We start from the raw sequence: 19,481 nt of genomic DNA, 5'->3' as shown, positions 1-19,481 counted from the left end.
GAATCATCATTAATAAATTTAATTTTTCATGATTATACATATTGATTTTTGAACGTTTCAATTCAATGCATTGCACAATTTCACTCTACCATTTTTATTGTTTGGTGGATGGTGGAGAATTCGGCAAGTATATTAAATCGCTGAAGTAGTAAAGGAGAACCCCTAATATGGTCCTCAATAATAAAGGTCCACCGGTGGACCTCTTTAGTTTACCAGCTTTAGCAGGTCACACTTTTATTAGACTGATTTTTTATTTTTTATTTTATAAATATTGCTTGTTCAATTTAGAAAGTCATGATTTTTTATTCTAAAATCTTCTCGTCTCTTCACCTAACCCTTTGTTCAGAATCTTGCCGCTTTCGTTCAGCTCTCTCGTCTTTGTATCTTCCCTCACTATGATCTATTTTACATAGTATTGAATTTCTCCAATCTGTGATATTATTTTATTATGCTATGTCCTCTACTGTATTTTGTGTCAAAATATTAGTATATCTCTTATTTCCTTCTGAAATCAATATGTGCGTCGACAGAGTCTTCCATCTTTGTGTGTGTGTTTTTTTTCTCTCGAAATTTTATGCAAATCTGAGTTTGAATCTGAAATAAATTTATGGAAAATGCTTAATAATACCAAACGTCCAAGCTAGATTACTCATGAAACACCGGAATGAGCTGGCGATAACCTCTTCATCACTTTGCTTCAATGTTTGGAAATTGGAACTTTGATACCCAAAGCTTTCATGTTCAAGTTTTGTTGGATTGGAGTTTCTTAAACATCGTAGAACCCATTTTTTTAAGAAAATTATAGTTCATATTTTTAGTTAAAAATTAACAAAAGGAGTAACACTTTTTCAATCCAGAACGCGTAAACGTTTTCATTTGAGTGTTTTAATTTTGTTTTATTAATTATAGGGGTAACCAGTATGCCTCAATGTCTGGATTCAAAGGTCAATAAGACTTCAATAACCGATCCGTAGAGCCACGTATTTGAGTTGTTTCATGAGAGAAGACTGGGTAATATTGAAATCCAAAAAAAAAAAATAAAAAAAATAAAACGAGTCATATCAAAAATTAAAGCCAACAAAATAGTTGACCGGCTATGTCCAGTAAATCAATGAGGTCCATCAATGGACCTTTAATATTATGGACCATATTAGGGGCTCCCTTACATTTAGGGATAAAAATAAAGTTAAATGGGTGCTTAGATATAAAGACGGAGTGAGTATTTATTTGGTTTAGTTACACTATTTTTTTAACAATTCTCGAAAATCAAAGTTTAGTCATGATGCTTGGAAACATTCATCTGGATAGTGAATGTTTTTCTTTCTTTTCTTTAAGGACAAATTTTAGTGGGAAGTATATTAGTAATTAATAAAATATTTATGCATTCATTTGAATTTTCTTCTATGTTATCGTTATCGGATGAGCCTTATGAGTAAAGCCGTCAAAATGAAAAACAATTCTTATTTCTCTTTTTTAATTCGTGGAAGGCCAATTATTCTCCGTATCTATTGGTGTAATAAGATTTTAATATTGGGTTTAACTAAACCTTACAATCCAACTTGTAAGATGACACGTGCGACTTATAAATCGAGGGTTGTCTAACTCTAATCAGGTCTTCTTTGTGTGACTTTGTTTTTTCAAATAAACTCATCATGCTTGTTATTATTGAATTTGGTGAGTTAATATAAATGGTAGATGGACCAAATTGATAGGATTTGATATGATCATAGATTTTTTATATCAAGTTTATCTCATCTTTACAAAATTAACTCGTAAAATGAAAGATATCTTTCTTTATAAAGACTGGTCAAGTTTTGTCAGTTTACATGTGACTTGATTTTTCCAATTATTTGATTTGGAGAAAATGCTACCCCTAAAAACGACTACTCTCAAAGTAACGCATCGAAAAGTGTAAAGAAAAACAAAAGTAATACACCAAGAGAATAAGAAAAGACAAAACCAGTGTTGTTAATAGGTCTAGGGCTTCGATTTCCCATTTTTCACACCTAAAATGTGCGAGTATAGTCATTAGAGTACTCTTTTGTTGCTTCTTTGCTATTAGTATATGAACAATGAGCATTCTTTAATGCTGCCAATGATGAGAACTTCAATAACGTTTAGACATAGATCCAACTAAGGGACGGTGATGAATCATTTATGAATGCTAAATATTGTAGTAACCACCCGGTATATACAAATATTGGTTTATTTAGTCAAAAAAATATTTGGTTTATCATTCTAGTTTACAAAATGTACACAAGTATGGTTGATCAATATTGTTCAGCATAATCTTAAAACTTTTCACGGTAACAAAAAAACGTGGGATTATACGACGAGGATCTAAGTTCGAGGATTTTGAGGACTGCCTTCAAAGAAACGGCAACACGTGTCTTTGGTTTCAAATTTCGTAAAATTAATTTTGAATAAAAGTGCATCAAATATATTTATGTAAAAGTGGATATAATGTAAAGGGGACTGTTAACTTGCACCCACCTAAAAACACTAAGGTGCAAGTTAACAAGCTGCACCCATTTGTATTTTACTAAAACACATTTTTGTCTCTTTTCAAATTAATTTTAACTTGAAGGGCAATTTAGTAACTAATATATGGACATATTATTTCCCTGGTTTGTCGGCGGAATTTTCGTGAAAATATTGATTTGTTCCGATTGATAGAATAAAATGATATTTGTTCCGATTGACGGAAATATTTTTCTTATTTCCGTTAAAACAACCCACATGTGTCTTTTTTATTCAAAACTTTTATAATAAAATGATATTTTTTAATGAAGATTATTTCAATTATAAATTGGTGTTTTTTTTTTTTAATAAACTGATTTGGGTTATTAATTGTTAACACTGATAAAGAATTTTTATTAACGCTGCAAAAGCATTGAAGTTATAGTCAACATTTTTGTTTCGTCGGTGGAAAAAACTGTGCTCCTTAATTTGAACATATAATGCCCAGAAACCGGAAAACAAGGAGTGTCTTATTTAGTTAGTTACAAAACTACCCTTTCATTTAAAATTAGTTTAAATAATCACAAATGGGTCTTTTAGTAAATAACAAGTGGGTGCAGCTTGTTAACTTGCACCTTAGTGTTTTTAGGTGGGTGCAAGTTAACAGCCCCCTAATGTAAATTGAGTAAGTCTTATATAAATACAAACACAAATAAAATCATTTGGGCAGACACACAACAATGAATTAAATTAAATTATAAATAAATTAGTCATATCATTAAACCGATTTATCTTTAAAAAGAAAAACATTTGTATGAGTGTGTCCAAGTCTTTTACATTTAGGTTTGTTCCTAAGTAAGTATTTCTCATGTAAATTTAAGGCTAAGAGTCTCTTTTGTTATTTGGTGGGGAGAATTAAGTTTGATAAAAATTGATTAGTATAATTTATTTTGGTCAAAAGTGACTCTAAATAGAAATGTTGAAGTATAAATTTATTTGTGAAAATTAATTTTAAAATCAATCTTAAAAAATCTACAAATTTATAACTTCAAGTATAATTAAGGCTTGTGTCAAAAAAAGTATAATTAAGGCTTAAATACAATTTTGATCCTCATATTTTTGAATTTGTTAACTTTTGATATCCTATTTTTTAAAATTGGTATTTTGATCATTCTATTTAAAAAGTCAAAGAAAAATTCTAGTCCCCTTCTATTTAAATGATGTGGCGTGTTCATTAATGACATGGATCCGATGTGACATTGCTTACATAGTCAATCAAATGAGGTGTCAAATCCATATCATTTAGATTAAAATATAATTATAAAATTATATAATTAGAATTTCTTTTTAAATTTGAAAATAAAATGTCTATATTATTTAAGAACCCTAATTTTTAAAATCCTCAATTTGATTTTTAATCGGTCCCTAACTCTAAAATTAATCAGTCTTCCTTCTTCTTTCCACCCCCTTCACGGGTCACTATCACCCTCCTTCTTCCATCGTCCATAATATAGCATTAGCAGATTGAATAAATTAATCACCACACTTCAATAATTTATGTGCACTTTATTTTAGGTCTCGTAAGGGAATTTTGTCCACTTTATTTTAGTTTCTAGGTAAAATTTAACTTGGACCAATGAAAATTGGGGTCCAACTTGGACCAATTGAAATCTAACCTTTGATATAATAATATTTTATATAAACGATTAGGATTAATAGTTCAGTACCTGCCGTACAAGTTGTATGACACCCAAGTCTTATGTAAGACCAGCCACACCTTATCATTTTTGTCATTAAATGAAATACCTAAAATACCATTAAACTAAACTAAAAACCAAATATTTCTTTCTCTTCCTCTCTTATCCTACGAGCAATCCACACCTCCAATTTCATCTTCTTTCCATCACCTCCCTCACCTCCTCCTCCTCCTCCTCCTCCTCCTCCTCCTCCTCCTCCTCCTTCTTCTCCTCCTTCTTCTTCTTCTTCTCCTTCTTCTCCTCCTCCTCCTCCTCCTTCTTCCTCCTCCTCCTCATCCTCCTCCTCTTCCTCTTCTTCTTCTTCAATTAGTGTGATTTGATTGAATGAATGTGTAAACGTATTTTATACTATTAATACATAAAAATTGATCACATCAATTAAAAATATTTGAATTAAATTTCAATTATGATAAAAAATTAATAATATTGATTGTGGTTGTTTTATAATATAAAAGTTACACCAATTGTGTATGATTGGTACGATTTCCAAGTTGACTGTGAACAATACCATGTCCCATGCATTGATCGATGGACGAAGCAATGATGTAGGGCAGTGCATCAATTTGCTGCTTTGCGTTGTCATTCTTTCTTTTACCAGACATAGTAAGAATTTATAGTACGGTGTTTCTTTCTTTTGCAAATATAATAAGATTTGTCAAAAAAAGAAGGACGTATAATAAGATTTTGTGTGAATCATATACAAATGCGATTCACTTATGACTAATTCGTTATTACCAAGCTCAAGTTAACCGTAGTATAGATTAAGATGGTTGTTGAAGAGATTTGATAGGAAACACAACAGAAGCATTATAGCATAGCAACAAATACGTTGTTTCCTCCGTCTCAAATTAAGTGTTATTTTGTATTTTTCTTAGTATTAAAATAATTGCTACTTTAAAATATTAATGTAGTATTTTTTTTACCCATATATACTCTTATTTAATGGATTACACTTCACTTAACTACTACATTTTAGTAAATGATAATAATTTTAGAATTAAAATTAACCAAAGTCATTAAACATAACAAGATGAGTACCATCAAAGTTAATGTAGAAGGAAGTTGCTTCAAAAATCATGGTAGAGCTGATTTATATGGTGGCATTATGCGCATATCAATGGTGACTGGATATTCTTGAGACCTCTAGTTGCTTATTGAGCATCATGCCATCTAGATTGGTTTGCAATACATAACTAAAGAACAAGGTCTTCGTACCATTATTATTGAATTAGATTCCACATTGACCATTGATTAAAAATATACCAATGATTAATTTAGTAAAATTACAGTTGTTCATCTTTTATTTGAAACTTCTTATTAGTATGTGCGAAATAAAATCTAGTATGACAATATAATTGTCCTAACAAAGGAAAAGTTTTTGTTGAGCAACGAGTAAGGCGTTAATAAATGAGTGTCATGCTTTTTTTCTTTCTCTATGTAGATAGGAATCACGTTTGTTTGTTTGTTGTGTTTTTTTTCCTTGGTGTATGATATGAGATTAGGTTGTAGTCCAACATTCCTTTACCCGTTAGAGATTGAAAGATCATCTTTAAAGAGGACTTCTCATATCATGATGAATCTTAGGTGGTAAGCTGAGGCAAACAAAGGTTGGAATATTCATTCTACCAATTGTGATAGGAAAGAAATTTGATTATTAAATCAATGGGGTTGAGTTTAGTGGAAGATTTTAGATTTATATATTGTGGTAAACTAAAGTTCAATTTTCGTTTAAGAGGTGCTTACAATTAATGTCTGAAGTAAACAAAAAATAACAATGAATGGTTCAAAGGATTAAAGCATGAACTCCATTGACTTGTAATTCCACAGCAATATTTGACATTGAAACATACATAAAGCATGTGAATCTTGGTTCCACAAAAAAAAAAAAAAAGCATGTGAATCTTGATGAATGGATTAATCATTGGAGGTAGCTTGTTATAATGACAAAAATATTTTCCATTTTTTATACAATGTTCGTTTGAAAATTCATTTTTTTTTATACTATGTTCGTTGAGGGAAGACAATGAATATACTGATTGACTGGCTAAATTTAGGACAATGAATGTCGACACTTTGAAGATGCGGAGTTCTCCTCCGCAATTAGTTCTCACCTTGTTGGCCCACTCTTCATGAGTTTTTAGGCAATGAGTTGATTAGTTTGCCTGACTCTTGTCATTTTTCTTTCCCTTTAATAAAAAATAATCACAACCCTTTTACTAAGATATCCCTATTCTATTTTGAAAGTAGTATACACAACATTAATTATTAAGTATTGTACACAACATTAATAAAAAAAACCTCTAGTAGAATCAGCATTTCTATATCACAAAAATATCAATCTTGAAATAACATTACAGACCACTTGTTAAGTAATAAAGAGTTGTTAAGTTCAATAAACCTATGAATGAAGTACTGTTCTTGAAAATTATTCGGTATGATATTTGAGGGTTAAAGAACACAATATAAACCTTAATACCGAGATTTTTTTTTGCTTTTTCCCTTGTTGACGTGGACATGGTTCTCTTCCTGGTATAGAATAAAAGGGACACAAATTATTCAAATCCCAATAAAATCATCATGGTACTTGATATTGTTACTGAAAACGACTCATATTTTTAATTTATACACTACCCTTTATCATATGGTATACTTCTATGTTATGAATTAATATTAATATTATTTTTGAAAGATGACTCAAATTTAAATTTAAGCAACACCCTTTATTAAGTAAACATATTTTGTTATGAATTGGAGTAAAATGAAGGCTTCTCTTTTTATGAAAAAAATAAAGCAGGTGCGCAAACTAGTAATAAGTACATATTAGACACAAGTAACACGGCTGAAAACAAAATAATTTAAGAAATAATAACATTTGGTTGTTTACTACTAGAGTTAGGGACCATTTTAAATTACTGATAATAAAATCACCTATTTGAAATGTTAATTTTTGCATACAATCTTATAGTATTTCATTTTATCAATTATTTAATTTAATCAATCATTCATATCATCACATGTCCAATATATTTAATAAAAAAAAATGTCAAACAAATTCCTAAGAATGTCAACTAAATTCTTCATATTTAACTACAAATATAGAATGAATCAAAAGATAAATATTATGATAAAGTTAGCTAGCTATGTGTGCATATATACTTGAACCAAGTAACGTAATTGTGCATGCAACAATGGTTTGGTTATTCACTTTTTCAACATATCATAACAGAATCAAGGATTTTTTGTGTGCAATGAGTATGATCCTACAAGTTCTCTCTAAAAATAATTCCCACATACAAGTATCAAACCACTAGATTAATTAAATTAAAAATAAATAACAAATGTAATAAGAACACTAAACCCACGGTTCCTTAAAAAACAAAACACTAAACCCACAAAAGCATGGTGGATGCATGAAACATCCTTATTTATTAATTTTGTTAAGTCTGCAGCAATTTAACCTAATTTTTTTTCCGCTCATTTGCTGCATTAGGTTAGCAGTAATTTAACCTAACAAATTTCATCTAAAAAAAATGCATCGCACCAATTTCATTCCTATCCTCTTGCCTTTCTTTTTTTACAATATTTTGTACACTTATTTAATACTAAAAAAATGCATCGCACCAATTTCATGCCCACCAATTTCATGCCTTTTTTATCCTTATTTATCTTTATTTATTAATTTTGTTACGTCTGTAGCAATTTAACCTAATTTTTTCACGCTCATTTGCTTTACTAGGTTTGCAATTATTTAACCTAACAAATTCCATCTAAAAAAATGCATTGCACCAATTTCATTCTATCCTCTTGCCTTTTTTTTTGAAGAAAATATTTTTTACACTTATCCTTATTAATTAATTTTGTTACGTCTGCAGCAATTTAACCTAATTTTTCCTTATTTATTAATTTTGTTACGTCTGCTGCAATTTAACCTAATTTTTTCCCGCTCATTTGCTTTTTTAGGTTTGCAATTATTTAACCTAACAAATTCCATCTAAAAAAATGCATCGCACCAATTTCATTCCTATCCTCTTGCCTTTTTTTTTTGAAGAAAATATTTTCTACACTTATTTGATGCTGCAAGTTTGTTCTACAAACTATAAGCATATCAATGATCACGTTTGATGTCTTCTATTTTATACTTTTTTTTCGGCTACCCTAATTTCCATGTAAACTTGGTTATATATATATCTGAATTATTGATAGGATTACCGAATTTTCTTTTATAATATTTTCATATTTCATACATTTTATGAAGTGTTTTATTTTGTCTACTATGAATTATCACGTGTTATTTTTTCACCGTTACCTATTATATATTGCATTTTATTATTTGTATGTCAATCCCTTTACAATAAACTCGAGCGGAGCACGGGTCAAAAATCTAGTAGGAATTAAATTTTTAAACATAAGAGATACTCTTTTATTTCTAAACCTAGAACCGCTGCACTCTTTTCTTCCTCACACAAATTCAAAATCCGCCGCCGTCATCATGTAGATCAAATGGATGGTGGTGCGACGAGGGTCTCTGTCCTCCACACCACCATACCTTTCAGACGTACGGTTGCTATCTGTCATCGTAAAGGTTGTTTGTGTTTTTGGTGTTTTTTATTTGTTTCGTTTGGCTGAGATGTTGGTGGTTTTTATGGTGTGTCGTTGGATGATTGCAGGTGGTTGTGGTTTTTGTGGGTCTCAGACTATTTGATTTGTTTTCTCTCTTGGTAGTGGTGGAGGTTATATTTGCTCGCAACATAGGTGGTGATGGATCGGTCACGATGGTGGTGATGGATTCGCTTATGAATTGTTATGGTTTTGATGGATCTTTGGTTGTGTTAGTTTGTGGTGCTTCATGGTGGTTTTCTTGGTGGTGCTAATTTTGGGTCTTTTGTGGCGGGGATCGTGGTGGTTTTTGGTGGTGGTGCTTGTGGTGGTTTTGGGTGGTGCTGCACGTGGTGGCTGGTGTTGCTTTTAGGTGAGGGTTAATGGTGATTTTTGTGGTGGTCAATGGTAGTTTTGGTGACGGTGGTGGTAATGGTGTTGATTTTTGTGGTGGTTTTTAGGTGATGGTACAAGGATTTTTGGTTGGCTTTTGCGGTTGTTTGTGAGGTGTGTTTTGGGTGAAGGTGCTTGGGAGAGCTAATGGTGGTGTTTGGGGTTTTATTCTCGGCTTTTTTTCAATGGTTGTTCGTTGTGGTGTAGGTTTTTAAGTTGGTGTTCACGGGTTGTGTGCAAAGAGCAGAATGTGGGTGGTGGAAGTTGTTTTTGTGGCAGTTGCGACGATGCTTGTGGATTTTGTTTATGTTGTTTTGTTGATCGTGGTGTTAGCTTTGTTTTGGTATTTCTATTTATTGATTTCGGAGATTACTCTTTGCTAGGAGGCGTTTCCTATAGTTTTTTGGATTTTTCTTTGATTCACGGGTGTATGGGTTTTCCATTGGGGGCTTCCCATCTATCCTTTGTATGTTGCTATCCTAGCCTATCACTCCTTGTGGTGGTTATGATTCATTGCGATTTTAATAAATTCTATTTTAGTTTTTTCAAAAAATAAATAAATAAATAAATAAATTTTTAAAAATAAATTAGATAATGGAGAAAAAAAAACTACCCCGTTAATTAAGTAATGCAACCAAACCCACATCATATGCCACAACCGACTTTACCCACTCAAAATTAAAATCCACATTCTATTCATTTAAAATCTCCCTTTCTATTACTTAATAAAAAAATAGAAATTAAATTAAGAAAATTGGTCCTCTAAAAAGTAAAATAAGAAAATAGGAGTAATAAAGAGGTAACTGAACATTTACTAACAAAGAAGTAACGGCACATTTGTTCATTCCCACTTTCTCATTCTCTACTCATTCTTCTCTGAATTTCCCAATCCATTATTTTTTGCTAATTTTTTTTTTTTGTTTCTTCTACTTTCTCTACTTCTAATTGACAGAGAAAACCTAACACAATTTATTCACTTAACAATAACCTTTTGTCATCACGTCTTTTTATTGATGCAGATTTAAAACTTCTACATGGTAATGTATAGTATTGTAAGCTTAATTCATTTGTTTAGTTGTTTGGCTTATTAAAGTTGAATGATTTCGATGCAGAAAAAAAAATCATATACGTATAATTGACACATACAAATACATATTTCATGGTTCATCAATGTAAGGTGATATGCATGAGAAGGAATAAACAGTTGTTAGTGGACAATTATACGCATAATTGACACATGCAAATACATATTTCATGGGTCATCAATGTAAGCTTATATGCATAAGAAGGAATAAACGGTTGTTAGTGGACAAAAATGGTTCACGTACACTCTCTTCTTTGTCTTCTTCTATTTTACATGCTGAAACATCATTTTTATTACCTTTGTTTTGTTCTAGAATTTCAAAAAATTAGCTTAGAAGTAGGCACATCAAAGGGTTAGTGGCAATGGTGGCAGCAATTCTTTTTGGAGCACAAGCTGATGTAGGTGGTGCAAGTCTAATTATGGATTTATTTGACATGCATTTTTAGTTGCGTTTTTGTTTTTTTTTTCTTCCCATATTATACTCTAAGAGTTTGCATTAATGAGCATTTTGGGTCCAATTATGTGAACATTAAAGAAATTTTATGTATTTAAATCTTCTTGGTCTAACTCTCTTCTACGTCACTTATTTTTCAGCAACAACAAACTGATTGTATCATCGATTTTCGTTTGCATTCAAGTTCCTTACAAACAATAATAAATTAAAAACATTCATTTCAATGCATATTTTTTTGGTTACATTCCTTTCAATATATACAATGAACAATTTTTCAAACTATAATAATTAGTGATATCAAATTAACAAAACTTCCCCGCGCATCGCGCGGGTAGACGTCTAGTTTTTTTAATCATTCTCATACTATGTTATTTGTCTAAGTCTAATTCGCCACCCTTTAAAATGAGTACATACAACACAAAAATATCATAATCTGTCTCATAATAATGTGTACTACATTAATTTTCACAAACTAAACTACCTTGGCTGCTAATCTAACAATATATGTATGTGAAGAAATCTCTTTCTTTTAATGGTGGCAATACCAATCATAATTTGAAGAAGGATAAATGTACAAAACGAAGACGTTTTGATCGTTTTTCTTCAGTTGAGGTGGTGTCTATGGAGGAAGGAAAGAAGCTGAAAAAAATGGATTCAAACAAGTTGAAAGGTGAGATCAAAAAATGGTCTAAGAAGTTAGTACTCGTTTTGGAAGCTAGCTCCCGTAGCAAGTCACAAATGTAAATTCAAGGATCAGAGTTAAGTTTAATAACTATATAGTTTAATTTTAATACACTGTCATTTTGTAAAAAGTTTTATACCGACCAAGTATATATGTGTGATTTTAGAAAAAGTTACAACGAACTCAAAAGTTATTTATGATTTGATGATTATGATTGATTGACGACGTACAATTTTTGTACGGTAATAATGTATATGAATCAGTCTTTTTCCCATGTTTTCATATTGAAATTAACTGCTATGTATGAAACTTCTTTACATGTGTTTGTTATTTTAGTTTCTAAAACATTCTAACAAACATTTACAAGTTGATATTATAATTTGATTTATGTATGGAAAGTTTTACATTTACAATGCATTGAAAATAAATTCATCGTGATATAACTTCTTAAAATCTATTTTTAGTGAGATAAGATGATGATGATGATGATGATATAAGTATAATTGAATTTCTATACCTTATATTTGTTATAATGCATTGAATTATCCTTTCAAAAAAAAAGTATAATTGAATTTCTATACAAAACTCATTTACTGTTACCTTATATTTGTTAAATTTGGGTCATAAACAGGACTTTTTTTTGGAAAAATTGTTGGTGGGACATGAAAATGAGCTTTGCAATTTGCATCAAATGCTTGTAGAGTTTGTTGCTGGGAGAATAAGTCCAAACACGTAAGAGAACAAGAGAAGTGTTTGCTGTACATGACATTGCATCTCTCGAAAACAAGAATCATGCCTTATCATACATATTCCAATCATTTGAAGAGATAGATATTGTAATTATAATCAGGAATAAAAAAAAAAAGTAATTTTTTGTCTTTCCATTGTATTGTTAAACTATATTGTGTGAAATGTATATTAATTCTGCAGCACAATTTGTATTTTCTTTTTAGCTTGTTAGTTGTAAGTAAAAATACTCATTGGTTCTGATAAAAAATTTGGTGGCCTATTTAGCCATTGAAAAAAATAAGGGAAATGTTAACGAGTGCCCCCGGGGCACTCTTTAAGGGTCTAAAGTAGTAAGCTTTTTATGAAAAGTTGTGTATTCAACGCCTTGGAAATTGAACTATTTGACTTTTTTAATAAATGATTTCTTAATTTGGAATGCTTAAAGAGTGCCCCGGGGGCACTCGTTAACAAGACCCAAAAAATAAATAAACGCTACTAATATTAGTGTCAATACAGCATAACATAAATACATATAGTTTCTTTCGATAGAATATACATTGTATTAACCAAAACATATAAATTTTTCCCTTCAAAATAAATAATAAAATGAATTATAAATTACAAAAAAGTGAACCACAAAAGAAACAAGCCTTGTCTCATTGACATTTTGAAGAACTGTCATTAGTAATTTCTATGAATTATAAATTACAAAAAAGTGAACCACAAAAGAAACAAGCCTTGTCTCATTGACATTTTGAAGAACTGTCATTAGTAATTTCTATATTTACAATTACTGCAAAACCCCTTTGTTAATATACATTAAAGCCATAGGAAACGAAGAAAACAAAAATCCTTATGCTAGTTATTTTGAATATTATAAATTACAAAAAAGTGAACCACAAAAGAAACAAGCCTTGTCTCATTGACATTTTGAAGAACTGTCATTAGTAATTTCTATGAATTATAAATTACAAAAAAGTGAACCACAAAAGAAACAAGCCTTGTCTCATTGACATTTTGAAGAACTGTCATTAGTAATTTCTATATTTACAATTACTGCAAAACCCCTTTGTTAATATACATTAAAGCCATAGGAAACGAAGAAAACAAAAATCCTTATGCTAGTTATTTTGAATGAATGTTAATATTTTGAATGAATGAAGCACAAAAGAAAAACCCCCTAGTGCAAAACACCCCTTCAAATAGACACAAACCTTGTTAGAAAAAAGTGGTTACCCCAAGGGCACACCCTTGGAGGTCACTCTACCCTTATTTAAACACTTGCTAGTTGGTGTGGTCACCAATGTGGGACATTTTTAAGTCACACACACTAGTTCTTACATTGTGTTTTTCTATCCAATTTCTCACGAGATTTAACTAGTGTTCCAACAATTTCATAATAATTTGTACTACTTTAATTTTCACAAACTAAACTACCTTTGGCTGCTAATCTAACAATATATGTCTGTGAAGAAATCTCTATCTTTTAATGGTGGCAATACCAATCATAATTTGAAGAAGGAGAAATCTACAAAACAAAGACGTTTTGATCGTTGTTTCTCTTTAGTTGAGGTGGTGTCTATGGAGGAATTAAGGAAAGAAGTTGAAAGAAATGGATTCAAACAAGTTGAAAAGTGAAATCAAGAAATGGGCTAAGAAGTTAGTGCTCGTTTTGGAAGCTAGCTCCCATATTAAGTCACAAATATAAATTCAGGGATCACACAGTTTGTAAAAAGTCTTATACCGACCAATTATATCCATGTGATTTTAGAAAAAGTTATAATTGAAGTAAGATGTTTTTAATGATTTGATGGTTATGATTGATCGACAATGTACATTTTTTTTACGTGATAATGTATATGAAGTAAGCTATATTTTGAAATATATCCCGATGACTACACCATCAATAGAAAGAGACATACTCGACAATGGATGGTTGAAGGGTATGTTTCGAAACATACCGGCAATAAATTTTTTAGTTTATTTAAATTCAAGCATTCGATGTTGATTTATAAAAAGAATGTTAGTTGATTTATTTTAACAAAACTATCATTATTTAAAGAAATGATATTTTGGCACACAGCTTTATATCAACAATTTAGATGATTTAGAAGTACTTACTATATGATAAAGGGTATTGTATAAATTAAAATATGAGTCATTATTCAGTAACAATATCAAGTACTATGATGATTTTATTGGGATTTGAATAATTTGGGTCCCTTTTATTCTATACCAGGAAGAAGAGGACCATGTCCACGTCAACAAGGGAAAAAGCAAAAAAATATCTTCTTTGGACAAACCCACCTCTGATTCAACTACTTATACTTATATCTTAGGTAATACCCCTGAAATGGCCATTAAGTATGCTTTTTGCACCGTCTAAATTGTATATATTTTCCAACTTTTTTTGCTAACAAATGAATATGGCAATAATTAGATGTATTTGTTACCATTTACTTTATCCTTACCCTAAGTTGTTTCCACGTTTCTGACCAAGTGTGCTATAAACTTCAACAAATATTGCAGGGACTACTGTGGACTTTGAAGTGGGTCGATTTTACCAAATTAATCATTCCTACGTTCCACCAAATTGCCCAGTTCAAATAAAATGTGTGAACCTTGTAATGGTAATATAAAAAAGCTCTCACTCTTTTTCATTTGATTATAAAGCTAACAGAGACATAACATAACATAATTCCAACAAACAAACAAACTGAAAATTTAAAAACATAACATAACATAATTAGAAAGCAATCAATAGAACTTCTTCAGCTCCAATTCATGTAAAGCTTTTCCACGTGGAGTTAATTTTCCAAAAGCAAGTAAACCAATTTCATGGTTATTGTGCAGTTTGGCACCACTAAAGAGAGATCCCCAGATGATATCGTTAGCAGCAAAACCCATCTTGGCAATGAAATCAAGTGCCATATCAAACTGGCCTGCTCGACTTAGCATGTCGATAATCACACCATTGTGTTTCAAAGTTGGTGTGACATCGTATTTTGACATCCTCTTATAGAATCTCATGCCTAGATCGACAGCACCCGAATGGCAGCAAGCAGTGAAAATCGCAAGGAAAGTGGCAGGGTTTGGTTTGAAATTTGCGTCTAACATAAGGTCCAATGCTTTGACGCATTCGACGACCATACCGGAATGAGCAAGTCCGGTGAGGTAGCGGTTCCAGGAACCGAGATTTTTATCCCGCAAAGAATGAAATATCGACGTCGCCGAATCAACATCGCCGCAAATGAAATACATCCTAATCAGTGAGTTGGAGAGCTTGATTGTTGGATTAAAGAAGGTGAGTTTCAACACCATAGCGTGAACGCTCCTTGCGGGTGATAATGCACTCATCCCTGAACAGCAAGTGGATGAAATTAATTCATCTAGGGTAGACTCATCAGGAGTCAAACCTCTCAAAATGACCGAGTTAAATAGAGCTAAAACCAATTCTTCATGTTTTACTATGTTAAAAGCTCTCATTAAATTATTGATGGTGAGGAGGTGTTTTCCTGCTGTTGCAGCAACAGCAAGCCTAGACCTTTCCACCTTTTCTCCACGAAGAACTTTACTGGTGAGGGAGAGCTCTTCAGAATCTACATGCAAGTTCAGACCTTTTTTCACATAATCAGCTAAAACAGCTGACAATGTTCCAATAGAATTCACCCTTACACACGCATAGATGAGAGACGGATAGATACGCATATCGAACTTGAACCCTTTCAGCTTCTTCTCTATGAAGAAGTTAACAGCACGAGAAGGATCTTCAGAAAGTGAACGCGATACAACTATCGAGTTGAAATCGTTTTTTGGGAGTATAGGTTGCTTGGGAAAGGTGGGAGTGGATAGTGAGGAGAGAATGGAGGAACTGTCGTTTTTTGGGAGTATAGGTTGCTTGGGAAAGGTGGGAGTGGATAGTGAGGAGAGAATGGAGGAACTGAAACTTGCATTATGTTTTTTTGTTATTGACATTGCCATTTTTTTACCGAGAAATTTGAAGTTAACGAGATTCATCATTGAAAACTAAGGAAGGAAGGGTTTATGAGGAATGAAATTGGTTTGATTTTGAGAAATGGAGAGTGTGAGTTGTGAGTGAGGAATGTGTGAAGTTATAGCCTTGGGATGGTTTTTGGATTTCCGATCTTGTCCTTGGGGTTTGAAGGTATTTACGTGTGTGTGCCACTAGTGAAATTGGACATTGGTGAGTCATTTTGTGGGTGAAGAAATTGGTGCCACTTGATTCTGTTATGATATGTTGAAAAAGTGAATAACCAAACCATTGTTGCATGCACAATTACGTTACTTGGTTCAAGGATAAATGCACACATAGCTAGCTAACTTTATCATAATATTTATCTTTTGATTCATTCTATATTTGTATTTAAATATGAAGAATTTAGTTGACATTCTTAGGAATTTGTTTCACATTTTTTTTATTAAATATATTGGACATTTTTTTATTTTTTATGATTAGTACTTGATTTTTATAATTTACTGGTACAACATATTTCAAGCCACTTCTCCAAATCAATAATGTATGTGTTTTGTCTTGTCTCATATTTGTCTTGTTAACTACAAGTAACCTGTATTGTTTTAGCACATGGTTCTAAGATAAACACCAACAATCCATACTTAGTGGGGTTAAAGAGTTTTCTTTGATTTTCTTTTCATCGTGTGTCAATTGTGTTGCACCATATAGCAAAATAACCTCGTGCTTGGAATTAATAGAAGGAGCCAAATGCTTGGTGTATTCAATTAGGATTTTAAAGCACAATTTTTGTTTAAAAAAGTCTTCAAGAATTTTACTAAAAGTGACAAAATGAATTCTTACTCATAAACTTCTCAAAATACACTTGCTTCACTCAAATTAGTCTCCTACTAAAATATAGTTTTAAAAGTATCTACTACTCAATTTGATCCCAATCATAAGAAGAAGCAAAAAAAAAAAAAAACATTAAAATCAAGTAGTAACATATCAATGAGTCCTCTTCACTATACGATGTGTGAGGCTTTTCTTTACATTCATTTCAAGCAAAAGAGGTTGAACTTCAAGGATTGAGGGTAATTAATTAATCTTCTCTTACTCTATTTAGCTTTAAAACATGCTTGCCTCAGCTTCTCGATTTCTTCATTCAATTCCATTTCAGGAAGTTTCTCCATCTCTTTTGCTTCTCCAACATGGCAGCCTCCTTTACCAAACCCATTTCCAACATCAAACAAACAACAAAACAAATTGAAACCTTTGACCATTTGACAATAAATAATTAATGACACGTATAGCAAACAAAAGGGCTCCACCCATACTACAAAGTTTCAAGTTTCATTGTTAATTTCAATTATCATTCCCAGTGGGTCCTGATCCTACAATTTGAGTCTAATGTACACTTAATCCAAACAAAGATAATGTTGGTGATTTTCAAGCACTTGACAATGTGGGGGGTAGTCAAACAAAACCAAACATACATTATCATGTTCAACCAGCTTTTTTATCTTTTTATCGTTACAAAACCAAACGTACATTAAACAAGTTAAAGTGACAATTGTGTGACTTGCGGGTGAAGGAATTTGATGGAGTTATAATGTTTTTTTTTTCTCACACCAACATTGAAAACAGGGGCATATTGGCAATTTAAAAAATATTGTGCACAAGCGCAGTGGAATAAGAATATATGTAATCATGATCATCGTCGTTGTGCAATATCCGTTTGCACGTACTATAACAGATTTTGACATTTGATTCTAACTTGAAGTTAACATTTCTAGCTTTTAACTTCAAAAATTAATTTTTACACTAAAATCTATTGTTGAACTAATTATTAAGCGTAGAGCCCTTCATAGAACGTTGATAGTTTTTAAGTGTAGAGCCCTTCATATAACGTTGATAGTTACTATTTTTTGCTAGAGTAATGCTCGTAAAATCATTTTAACACATTATTTATAACACTCATTTTTTAATTGAATGAAATACATGTGAGTCACACAACTATGAAAATGAGTCACATATAAAGTGGTTAGACCCACATGTATTTAATCAAATAAAAAAGTAGTTGTAAAAAAAAATATTAAAATGAGTGTTGCTAACATTATTATTTTGGGTTAGACTAACAAGTTAAGGAAACCAAAATTAGTATGTTTGGATTGGATTCAATAGCATTTTGACTTTTAAAAAGTTAAGTTCGTCACTTTTTACCATTTTCCAACACAATATTTCTATTTGTATCATCTTAATCAATACCCCAAGAGCACGCTTTAACATTTCCCTATTCTTTTTGCTATGATGCTAGTTACATACCTCGCTCACTGTATGGGTTGAAGTACCCTAATGTTGGAGATGCCCAAGATCCAATCAATTATGTAACCAATTTTAGACTTAACAAATATTCATTATCTTATTTAATGTTTAGTGAAATAGTTAATTTGATAAAGTCCTTGATTAAAACTATAGATTTGTTATCATGATAGAGATTATGTTAATGAGAAACAAGTCTTTTATTATTTTTAATCTAAATCGTTCTTAATCGTATGATTATTGTGAGTAGGACATCAATAATTCGGAGATCAATATATATATGTGATAGTCTTTATTGGATAAAGATTAATATGTCTCATTTATTAAATTACATATATAGATGATGCATATAGTGATATGATCATTGAACTGACTCAACTGAGAATTTATAATAGTCGATATTACCACAAAAATGTCAATAGAAAAATTCTCAGTTAATTTTAATATCTCAGTTAATTTTGTTTTTGTATATAGTTTTTCTTTTCTTGAAAGAAATGTATGTAGTTTGTTAAAATATATTATCGCCGATTTTTTTTTAAAAAACAGAAAATTAAAACAAATTCTCTTAAAAAATTATTGGATATGACGAGTGTTTATAGACGTGGTACTTTGAGAAATTTACGATACATATAAAAAAAAAGTTTTTTTTGAGTAAAGTTTTTTTAAAAAGTTGTTATCGTATTATTAGTAGATATGCATAATAAACAACCTCTAAGAAAACCTCTCAAAATAATACATAATAAACAAAAACAAAAAAAAAATTAAATAAAATTTAGATAAAACTTACATTTACTGATTCAAGTTAACTAAAAATATAAGAAATAAATAAAATAAAGAAATATACTCAGAGAGTGAAGTGTTAGTTTGTTGGGAATTCCGATCAATAAGGTGAAAATTTTGTTTTGACTGACCAAAGGATTTGTTACCCTATTCATGTGCAAATGTCTACAACAGCACACCTAGCAAAAGTGGTCGCGCGCAGCTCTGCTCCTGATTTTTAGGAACAACCTGACGATCTCTCTCTCTCTCTCTCA

The 19,481-nt window shown here is 31.1% G+C and overlaps 1 protein-coding gene across 1 annotated transcript; it reads right to left on the bottom strand.

Annotated features, from left to right (window-relative positions):
* Positions 1–14,912: 14,912 nt before the first annotated feature.
* On the bottom strand, positions 14,913–16,136 carry LOC146896965 (pentatricopeptide repeat-containing protein At5g56310-like). Its single transcript, XM_085736367.1, has one exon. It carries the CDS (start codon positions 16,134–16,136, stop codon positions 14,913–14,915), a length of 1,224 nt encoding a protein of 407 aa, XP_085592493.1.
* Between the last annotated feature and the right edge of the window lie 3,345 nt (positions 16,137–19,481).

The sequence above is a fragment of the Medicago sativa genome, chromosome 8 (assembly GCF_051527215.1).
Source record: "Medicago sativa cultivar Bolivia chromosome 8, Bolivia_mono, whole genome shotgun sequence".
Lineage (NCBI taxonomy): Eukaryota > Viridiplantae > Streptophyta > Magnoliopsida > Fabales > Fabaceae > Medicago > Medicago sativa.
This window is presented reverse-complemented; position numbering and strand designations above follow the sequence as displayed.

Bases quoted from the DNA above. Each gene is read 5' to 3' on its own strand.
- LOC146896965 (XM_085736367.1), bottom strand. From the start codon at position 16,136: ATGGCAATGTCAATAACAAAAAAACATAATGCAAGTTTCAGTTCCTCC.